This window comes from Onychostruthus taczanowskii, unplaced genomic scaffold (assembly GCF_017590055.1).
Source record: "Onychostruthus taczanowskii isolate IOZ18803 unplaced genomic scaffold, ASM1759005v1 scaffold474, whole genome shotgun sequence".
Classification (NCBI taxonomy): Eukaryota; Metazoa; Chordata; class Aves; order Passeriformes; family Passeridae; genus Onychostruthus; species Onychostruthus taczanowskii.
This window is the reverse complement of record NW_024502281.1, coordinates 6,649-17,251: the sequence shown is the minus strand read 5'-3', so window position 1 is coordinate 17,251 and position 10,603 is coordinate 6,649. Positions and strand designations below refer to the sequence as shown.

Sequence of the window (10,603 nt, the reverse complement as noted above, 5' to 3'; positions counted from 1 at the left end):
GTAAGACGGGGGGTTGTGGGGATCCTGGGGAGGGTTGGGGGTGCTGGCAGGGTTTTGAGGGGTCCTGGAGGGATTTGGGCAGAATTTGGAGGGATTTTGAGGGGGATTTGGGGAGGATTTGGGGGTCTTGGGGAGGATTTGGAGCTCCCCTGTTGTCCAAGGCTGGGCTGGATGAAGGGTGGGACACGGAGGGTCCCCGTGACCCCCGGGGTGACCCCCGTGTCCCCTCCCCAGGACATGGCGGGGCTGCTGACCCCCGCGGCCGCCCGGCTGCTGGTGGGGGCCCTGCGGGAGCAGCACCCCGAGGTGCCCCTGCACGTGCACACCCACGACACGGCCGGCGCTGGTGTGGCCTCCATGCTGGCGGCCGCCCAGGCCGGCGCCGACGTGGTGGACGTGGCCGTGGACGCCATGTCCGGCATGACCTCCCAGCCCAGCATGGGCGCCGTGGTGGCCTGCGCGCGGGGGACGCCCCTGGACACAGGTGGGGACAGGGGACAGTGAGGGGTGGAGGGGTCGGCAAAGGTGACAGCAAGGGGTGGAGGGACACGGAGGGTTTGGGGTGCCACCGAGGGTTTGGAGGAGCAGCAAGGGTTGGAGATGTCACCAAGGGTTTGGGGTGTCACCAAGGGTTTGAGGTGTCACCAAGGGTTTGGGGTGCCACTGAGGGTTTGGAGGAACAGCAAGGGTTGGAGATGTCATCAGGTGTTTGGGGTGTCACCAAGGCTTTGAGATGTCACCAAGGGTTTGGGGTGCCACCGAGGGTTTGGAGGAACAGCAGGGGTTGGAGATGTCACCAAGAGTTTGGGGTGTCACCAAGGGTTTGGGGTGTCACCAAGGGTTTGGAGGGACAGCAAGGGTTGGAGGTGCCACCAAGGGTTGGAGGTGCAACCATGGGTTTGAGGTGTCACCAAGGGTTTGGGGTGCCACCGAGGGTTTGGAGAAGCAGCAAGGGTTGGAGATGTCACCAAGGGTTTGGGGTGTCACCAAGGCTTTGAGGTGTCACCAAGGGTTTGGGGTGCCACCGAGGGTTTGGAGGAACAGCAGGGGTTGGAGATGTCACCAAGAGTTTGGGGTGTCACCAAGGGTTTGGGGTGTCACCAAGGCTTTGAGGTGTCACCAAGGGTTTGGGGTGCCACTGAGGGTTTGGAGGAACAGCAGGGGTTGGAGATGTCACCAAGAGTTTGGAGGTGTCACCAAGGGTTTGGAGGGACAGCAAAGGTTTGAGATGTCCCAAAGAGTTTGGAGGTGTCACCTAGGGTTGAAGGGGACAACAAGGGTTTGAGATGTCACCAAGAGTTTGGAGGGACAACAAGGGTTAGAGGTGCCACCGAGGGTTTGAAGGGACAGCAAGGGTTGGAGATGTCACCAAGGGTTTGGAGGGACAGGAAGAGTTTCAGGTGTCATCAAGGGTTTGGAGGTGTCACCAAAGGTTGAAGGGGACAGCGAGGATTTGGGGTGCCACCAATGGCTGGAGGAATAACAAAGATTTGAGGTGCCACCAAGGGTTTGAGGGACAGCAGGGGTTGTAGGGGACATCAAGAGCTGGAGAGACACCAAGGATTTGAGCGGCCACCAAGGCTTTGAGGAGCCACAGTGGTCACGGAGGTGCCACCACAGTCCTGGAGGTGCCACCAGAACCACAACTTCATTCTGAATCCATGACACGCCCCACACCACACCCCTGCCGTGTCCCCGCGGTGTCCCCACGGTGTCCCCTTGTCCCCAGGCATCGACCTGGAGCGCGTCTTCGAGTACAGCGAGTACTGGGAGGCGGCGCGGGGCCTCTACGCCGCCTTCGACTGCACGGCCACCATGAAGTCGGGCAACGCCGACGTCTACGAGAACGAGATCCCGGGCGGGCAGTACACCAACCTGCACTTCCAGGCCCACGCCATGGGGCTGGGACACAAGTTCAAGGAGGTCAAGAAGGCCTACACCGAGGCCAACAAGCTGCTCGGGGACCTCATCAAGGTGGGGTGGCCCTGGGGGCTGCGGGAGGGCTGTGGGGTGGGGGGTGTTTGTGGGGTGGGTGGTCTCCACAAAATGGTGTCCGTGGGGTGGGGGATGTCCACTGGGTGGTGTCCATGGGGTGGGGGGTCTCCAAGAGAAGGTCTCCATGGGGTAGATGGTCTCCATGGCATGGAAAATTTCTGTGGGGTGGGGGGTCTCCATGGGGCAGGGGGTGTCCATGGGGTGGGAGGATCTCTGTGGGGTGGGTGGTCTCCATGGGTGGGTGGTCTCCATAGAATGGTCTCCATGGGACAGATGGTCTCCGTGGGGTGGGAGGATCTCTGTGGGGTGGGTGGTCTCCATGGGTGGGCATTCCACCAAGGGCAGTCGTGTGGTGACCCCCGAGGTGACCCATGAGAGTTGCCCCCCAAGCTGACCCTGAGCTGACCCATGACAACTAAGATGACCCCAAAAGTTCACCCAAGAGGTTGCCCCCAAGCTGACCCTGAGCTGACCCATGAAATGACCCCAAGGTGACCCCAAGAGTTGACCCAAGAGGTTCCCTCCACACTGACCCATGAGGTGACCCGAAGAGCTGCTCCCCAAACTGACCCCTAAGATGACCCCAAGAGTTCACCCAAGAGGTTGCCCCCCAAGCTGACCCTGAGCTGACCCATGAAATGACCCCTAAGGTGACCCCAAGAGTTGACCCAAGAGGTTCCCCACAAACTGACCCATGAGGTCCCCCCAAGCTGACCCTGAGCTGACCCATGAAATGACCCCAAGGTGACCCCAAGAGTTGACCCAAGAGGTTCCCTCCACACTGACCCATGAGGTGACCCGAAGAGCTGCTCCCCAAACTGCCCCCTAAGATGACCCCAAGAGTTCACCCATGAGGTCCCCCCAAGCTGACCCTGAGCTGACCCATGAAATGACCCCAAGGTGACCCCAAGAGTTGACCCAAGAGGTTCCCTCCACACTGACCCATGAGGTGACCCGAAGAGCTGCTCCCCAAACTGACCCCTAAGATGACCCCAAGAGTTCACCCAAGAGGTTGCCCCCCAAGCTGACCCTGAGCTGACCCATGAAATGACCCCAAGGTGACCCCAAGAGTTGACCCAAGAGGTTCCCTCCACACTGACCCATGAGGTGACCCGAAGAGCTGCTCCCCAAACTGACCCCTAAGATGACCCCAAGAGTTCACCCATGAGGTCCCCCCAAGCTGACCCTGAGCTGACCCATGAAATGACCCCAAGGTGACCCCAAGAGTTGACCCAAGAGGTTCCCTCCACACTGACCCATGAGGTGACCCGAAGAGCTGCTCCCCAAACTGACCCCTAAGATGACCCCAAGAGTTCACCCATGAGGTCCCCCCAAGCTGACCCTGAGCTGACCCATGAAATGACCCCAAGGTGACCCCAAGAGTTGACCCAAGAGGTTCCCTCCACACTGACCCATGAGGTGACCCGAAGAGCTGCTCCCCAAACTGACCCCTAAGATGACCCCAAGAGTTCACCCATGAGGTCCCCCCAAGCTGACCCTGAGCTGACCCATGAAATGACCCCAAGGTGACCCCAAGAGTTGACCCAAGAGGTTCCCTCCACACTGACCCATGAGGTGACCCGAAGAGCTGCTCCCCAAACTGACCCCTAAGATGACCCCAAGAGTTCACCCATGAGGTCCCCCCAAGCTGACCCTGAGCTGACCCATGAAATGACCCCAAGGTGACCCCAAGAGTTGACCCAAGAGGTTCCCTCCACACTGACCCATGAGGTGACCCGAAGAGCTGCTCCCCAAACTGACCCCTAAGATGACCCCAAGAGTTCACCCATGAGGTCCCCCCAAGCTGACCCTGAGCTGACCCATGAAATGACCCCAAGGTGACCCCAAGAGTTGACCCAAGAGGTTCCCTCCACACTGACCCATGAGGTGACCCGAAGAGCTGCTCCCCAAACTGACCCCTAAGATGACCCCAAGAGTTCACCCATGAGGTCCCCCCAAGCTGACCCTGAGCTGACCCATGAAATGACCCCAAGGTGACCCCAAGAGTTGACCCAAGAGGTTCCCTCCACACTGACCCATGAGGTGACCCGAAGAGCTGCTCCCCAAACTGACCCCTAAGATGACCCCAAGAGTTCACCCATGAGGTCCCCCCAAGCTGACCCTGAGCTGACCCATGAAATGACCCCAAGGTGACCCCAAGAGTTGACCCAAGAGGTTCCCTCCACACTGACCCATGAGGTGACCCGAAGAGCTGCTCCCCAAACTGACCCCTAAGATGACCCCAAGAGTTCACCCATGAGGTCCCCCCAAGCTGACCCTGAGCTGACCCATGAAATGACCCCAAGGTGACCCCAAGAGTTGACCCAAGAGGTTCCCTCCACACTGACCCATGAGGTGACCCGAAGAGCTGCTCCCCAAACTGACCCCTAAGATGACCCCAAGAGTTCACCCATGAGGTCCCCCCAAGCTGACCCTGAGCTGACCCATGAAATGACCCCAAGGTGACCCCAAGAGTTGACCCAAGAGGTTCCCTCCACACTGACCCATGAGTGTCACCAAGGGTTTGGGGTGCCACCGAGGGTTTGGAGGAACAGCAGGGGTTGGAGATGTCACCAAGAGTTTGGGGTGTCACCAAGGGTTTGGGGTGTCACCAAGGGTTTGGGGTGTCACCAAGGGTTTGGGGTGTCACCAAGGGTTTGGGGTGTCACCAAGGGTTTGGGGTGTCACCAAGGGTTTGGGGTGTCACCAAGGGTTTGGGGTGTCACCAAGGGTTTGGGGTGTCACCAAGGGTTTGGGGTGTCACCAAGGGTTTGGGGTGTCACCAAGGGTTTGGAGGGACAGCAAGGGTTGGAGGTGCCACCAAGGGTTGGAGGTGCAACCATGGGTTTGAGGTGTCACCAAGGGTTTGGGGTGCCACTGAGGGTTTGGAGGAACAGCAGGGGTTGGAGATGTCACCAAGAGTTTGGAGGTGTCACCAAGGGTTTGGAGGGACAGCAAAGGTTTGAGATGTCCCAAAGAGTTTGGAGGTGTCACCTAGGGTTGAAGGGGACAACAAGGGTTTGAGATGTCACCAAGAGTTTGGAGGGACAACAAGGGTTAGAGGTGCCACCGAGGGTTTGAAGGGACAGCAAGGGTTGGAGATGTCACCAAGGGTTTGGAGGGACAGGAAGAGTTTCAGGTGTCATCAAGGGTTTGGAGGTGTCACCAAAGGTTGAAGGGGACAGCGAGGATTTGGGGTGCCACCAATGGCTGGAGGAATAACAAAGATTTGAGGTGCCACCAAGGGTTTGAGGGACAGCAGGGGTTGTAGGGGACATCAAGAGCTGGAGAGACACCAAGGATTTGAGCGGCCACCAAGGCTTTGAGGAGCCACAGTGGTCACGGAGGTGCCACCACAGTCCTGGAGGTGCCACCAGAACCACAACTTCATTCTGAATCCATGACACGCCCCACACCACACCCCTGCCGTGTCCCCGCGGTGTCCCCACGGTGTCCCCTTGTCCCCAGGCATCGACCTGGAGCGCGTCTTCGAGTACAGCGAGTACTGGGAGGCGGCGCGGGGCCTCTACGCCGCCTTCGACTGCACGGCCACCATGAAGTCGGGCAACGCCGACGTCTACGAGAACGAGATCCCGGGCGGGCAGTACACCAACCTGCACTTCCAGGCCCACGCCATGGGGCTGGGACACAAGTTCAAGGAGGTCAAGAAGGCCTACACCGAGGCCAACAAGCTGCTCGGGGACCTCATCAAGGTGGGGTGGCCCTGGGGGCTGCAGGAGGGCTGTGGGGTGGGGGGTGTTTGTGGGGTGGGTGGTCTCCACAAAATGGTGTCCGTGGGGTGGGGGATGTCCACTGGGTGGTGTCCATGGGGTGGGGGGTCTCCAAGAGAAGGTCTCCATGGGGTAGATGGTCTCCATGGCATGGAAAATTTCTGTGGGGTGGGGGGTCTCCATGGGGCAGGGGGTGTCCATGGCGTGGAGGATCTCTGTGGGGTGGGTGGTCTCCATGGGTGGGTGGTCTCCATAGAATGGTCTCCATGGGACAGATGGTCTCCGTGGGGTGGGAGGATCTCTGTGGGGGGGGTGGTCTCCATGGGTGGGCATTCCACCAAGGGCAGTCGTGTGGTGACCCCCGAGGTGACCCATGAGAGTCCCCCCAAGCTGACCCTGAGCTGACCCATGACAACTAAGATGACCCCAAAAGTTCACCCAAGAGGTTGCCCCCAAGCTGACCCTGAGCTGACCCATGAAATGACCCCAAGGTGACCCCAAGAGTTGACCCAAGAGGTTCCCTCCACACTGACCCATGAGGTGACCCGAAGAGCTGCTCCCCAAACTGACCCCTAAGATGACCCCAAGAGTTCACCCATGAGGTCCCCCCAAGCTGACCCTGAGCTGACCCATGAAATGACCCCAAGGTGACCCCAAGAGTTGACCCAAGAGGTTCCCTCCACACTGACCCATGAGGTGACCCGAAGAGCTGCTCCCCAAACTGACCCCTAAGATGACCCCAAGAGTTCACCCAAGAGGTCCCCCCAAACGGACCCTGAGCTGACCCATGACAACTAAGATGACCCCAAAAGTTCACCCAAGAGGTTGCCCCCAAGCTGACCCTGAGCTGACCCATGAAATGACCCCAAGGTGACCCCAAGAGTTGACCCAAGAGGTTCCCCACAAACTGACCCATGAGGTGACCCGAAGAGCTGCTCCCCAAACTGACCCCTAAGATGACCCCAAGAGTTCACCCAAGAGGTTGCCCCCCAAGCTGACCCTGAGCTGACCCATGAAATGACCCCTAAGATGACCCCAAGAGTTGACCCAAGAGGTTCCCTCCACACTGACCCATGAGGTCCCCCCAAGCTGACCCTGAGCTGACCCATGAAATGACCCCAAGGTGACCCCAAGAGTTGACCCAAGAGGTTCCCCACAAACTGACCCATGAGGTGACCCAAGAGCTGCTCCTTGAGTTGACCACAAGGGTGACCCCGAGTTGCCCCATGAGTTAACCCAGGAGTGGACAGCGAGGTGACCCCGAGGTGACCCCTGGTGGCCCCGAGGTGACCCCTGGTGCCCCGCAGGTGACGCCCACCTCGAAGGTGGTGGGGGACCTGGCGCAGTTCATGGTGCAGAACGGGCTCTCGCGGGAGGAGGCCGAGGCGCGGGCGGACGAGCTCTCCTTCCCCCTGAGCGTGGTGGAGTTCCTGCAGGGACACATCGGGGTCCCCCCGGGGGGCTTCCCCGAGCCCTTCCGCTCCCGGGTGGGTCCTGCTGGGCGCTGGCAGGGACTGGGAGGGACTGGGAGGATGTACTGGAGGCTGTTGCCATGGCAACAGGATGCTGTGGTTCCCTGCTGCCATCTCCGTCGCTGGTTGCCGTGGCACCCGCTCCTAACACTGGCTCCTAATGATGGTTGCCATGGCAATCGAGCCTAGCAACGGGTCCTAGAAATGGTTACCATGGTACCGAGCCCTGGCAACGGCTTCTAGTGGTGGTTACCATGGCAATCAACCCTAGCAACAGTTCCTGATGTTGGTTGCCATGGTACCCAAGCCTGGCAATGGCTTTTAATGATCGTTGCTATGGCAGCCACCCCATTGCCATGTCCCCTACCTGGTTACCATGGTGTCACTCGCCCTGTTGCCGTGTCCCCTGCCCCATTCCCATGTCCCTGTCCCATTCCCATGGTGTCACTCACCCCATTCCCATGGCCCATATCCCTCTCCCTGTCCCCTCCCCACTGCCATGTCCCTGTCCCATGTCCCTGCCCCATTCCCATGTCCCATTCCCATGTCCCTGTCCCTGTCCCCCCTCATTGCCATGATGTCCCCTGTCCCTGTCCCCTCCCCGTTGCCATGGTGTCTCCTGTCCCTGTCCCCCCCATTCCCATGTCCCTGTCCCATGTCCCTGTTCCTGTCCCCATTCCCATGTCCCTGTCCCTGTCCCATGTCCATGTCCCTGTCCCTGTCCCTGTCGCTGTCCCCCCCCATTCCCATGTCCATGTCCCTGTCCCTGTCCCTGTCCCCCCCCATTCCCATGTCCCTGTCCCTATCCCTGTCCCTGTCGCTGTCCCATGTCCCTGTCCCTGTCCCCCCGCATTCCCAAGTCCCTGTCCCTGTCCCTGTCCCAACACACCAGTGCCACACCAGTTACAACCCAGTTACTCGTGGTTTACTCCTAGGTGGAGCTGGAGCGGGATAAGACGCTGCACATCCAGGCCCTTACACACCAGTTACACACCCCAGGCACCCTTACACACCAGTTACACACCAGTTCCACACCAGTTACAACCCAGTTACTCGTGGTTTACTCCTAGGTGGAGCTGGAGCGTGGTAAGACGCTGCACATCAAGGCGCTGGCGCTCGGCGACCTGAACGCGGCCGGGCAGCGCGAGGTTTTCTTCGAGCTCAACGGGCAGCTGAGATCCATCCTGGTCCGGGACACGCAGGCGCTCAAGGTGGGCTGGGGGGTTTGGGGGTTTGCCCCTCTGCTTTTGCCAAACGCCCCCCCGGGGTGGGGGAGGGGAAGGGGGCGGAGCCTGTGACCAAAGGGGGGAATTGAACTGGACTCTGTGGGGGGAGGGGCCGCCCCTCCCCCCCTCCCTGCGGGGAAAGGAACTGGAGAGGGAGGGGCCGCCCCTCCCCCATCACCCCCTCCCCCATCCCCCCGTTTTGGGGGTCCCGGGCAATAAAAACTGGACTAACGGCACCCGCGGTGTGGGGGAGGGGCTGCCGAGACCCCCAGGCGACCCCGAGGTGAGACCAGGGGCTCCTTATGGAGGGGGCGTGGCCTGAGCTGAAGGAGGCGTGTCCTCCATCACGAGGGGCGTGGTCAGTGATCACAGAGGGGCTTTAATTCCCAAAGGGGGAAGTGGGCGTGGCTTCAACCCAACCCCCCCACACCTGACCCCAAAAGGGGCGTGTCCCAACACAATGGGTGTGGTCTCTATTTCCTGGTGGGCGTGGCCTCAGAGCGCCCAAAACTGGGCGTGTCCCTGCCTAAGTGGGCGTGTCCCCAGGTGGGTGTGTCCCTGCCTATAATGGGCATGTCCCCAAATGGGCGTGTCCCTTTCCTAACTGTGTGCCTAAGTGGGTGTGTCCCTCCCATAACCGGGCGTATCCCAGCTGGGTGTGTCCCTCCCCTAACCTCAAAATGGGCGTGTCCCTCCCTAATGGGTGTGTCCCCCCGAATGGGCGTGCCCCTCCCTGAATGGTCATGTCCCTCCTTAATGGGCGTGTCTCTAATGGGCATGTCACTCCCTAATGGGCGTGTCCAAAGGAGCATATCCCTAATGGGCGTGTCCCTCCCTAATAGGCGTGTCCCTAATGGGCGTGTCCCTAATGGGTGTGTTCCCCAATGAGTGTGTCCCCCCATGGGTGTGTCCCCCCATAGGTGTGTCCCTCCCTAACGGGCGTGTCCCTAATGGGCGTGTCCCCCAATGAGTGTGTCCCCCATGGGTGTGTCCCTCCCTAATGGGCGTGTCCCCCAATGGGCGTGTCCCCCCATGGGCGTGTCCCTCCCTAATAGGCATGTCCCTAATGGGCATGCCCCCAATGGGCATGTCCCCCAATGGGTGTGTCCCTCCCTAATAGGCATGTCCCTAATGGGCGTGTCCCCCAGTGGGTGTGTCCCTCCCTAATGGGCGTGTCCCTCCCTAATAGGCATGTCCCCCAATGGGCGTGTCCCCCAATGGGCGTGTCCCCCAATGGGTGTGTCCTCCCCTAATGGGCGTGTCCCTCCCTATTAGGCATGTCCCTCCCAAATGGGCGTGTCCCCAATGGGTATGTCCCCCAATGGGCGTGTCCCTCCCTAATGGGCGTGTCCCTCCCTAATAGGCATGTCCCCTAAGGAGCGTGTCCCCCAATGCGTGTGTCCCTCCCTAATAGGCATGTCCCCTAAGGAGCGTGTCCCCCAATGCGTGTGTCCCTCCCTAATAGGCATGTCCCCTAAGGAGCGTGTCCCCCAATGCGTGTGTCCCTCCCTAATAGGCATGTCCCCTAAGGAGCGTGTCCCCCAATGCGTGTGTCCCTCCCTAATAGGCATGTCCCCTAAGGAGCGTGTCCCCCAATGCGTGTGTCCCTCCCTAATAGGCATGTCCCCTAATGGGCGTGTCCCCCAATGCGTGTGTCCCTCCCTAATAGGCATGTCCCCCAATGGGTGTGTCCTCCCCTAATGGGCGTGTCCCTCCCTAATAGGCATGTCCCCCAATGAGTGTGTCCCCCATGGGTGTGTCCCTCCCTAATGGGCGTGTCCCTAATGGGCGTGTCCCCCAATGGGTGTGTCCTCCCCTAATGGGCGTGTCCCTCCCTAATAGGCATGTCCCTAATGGGCATGCCCCCAATGGGCATGTCCCCCAATGGGTGTGTCCCTCCCTAATGGGTGTGTCCCTCCCTAATAGGCATGTCCCTAATGGGCGTGTCCCCCAGTGGGTGTGTCCCTCCCTAATTGGCGTGTCCCTCCCTAATAGGCATGTCCCCCAATGGGCGTGTCCCCCAATGGGCGTGTCCCCCAATGGGCGTGTCCCCCAATGGGTGTGTCCTCCCCTAATGGGCGTGTCCCTCCCTAATAGGCATGTCCCCCAATGGGCGTGTCCCCCAATGGGCGTGTCCCCCAATGGGTGTGTCCTCCCCTAATGGGCGTGTCCCTCCCTA

General features: G+C 60.2%; 1 protein-coding gene across 1 annotated transcript in view; it reads left to right on the top strand.

The window, feature by feature from the left end:
* PC (pyruvate carboxylase) overlaps positions 1–10,278 on the top strand; it is a gene marked incomplete at its 5' end in the record, with an annotated part of 26,776 nt that extends 16,498 nt beyond the window's left edge. The window contains 5 exons of the mRNA XM_041414815.1: positions 235–484; positions 1,730–1,974; positions 7,034–7,351; positions 8,269–8,409; positions 10,267–10,278. Coding sequence (XP_041270749.1) covers positions 235–484; positions 1,730–1,974; positions 7,034–7,351; positions 8,269–8,409; positions 10,267–10,278 — 966 coding nt within the window. The remainder of the gene's footprint in view (positions 1–234; positions 485–1,729; positions 1,975–7,033; positions 7,352–8,268; positions 8,410–10,266) is intronic.
* Positions 10,279–10,603: the final 325 nt, after the last annotated feature.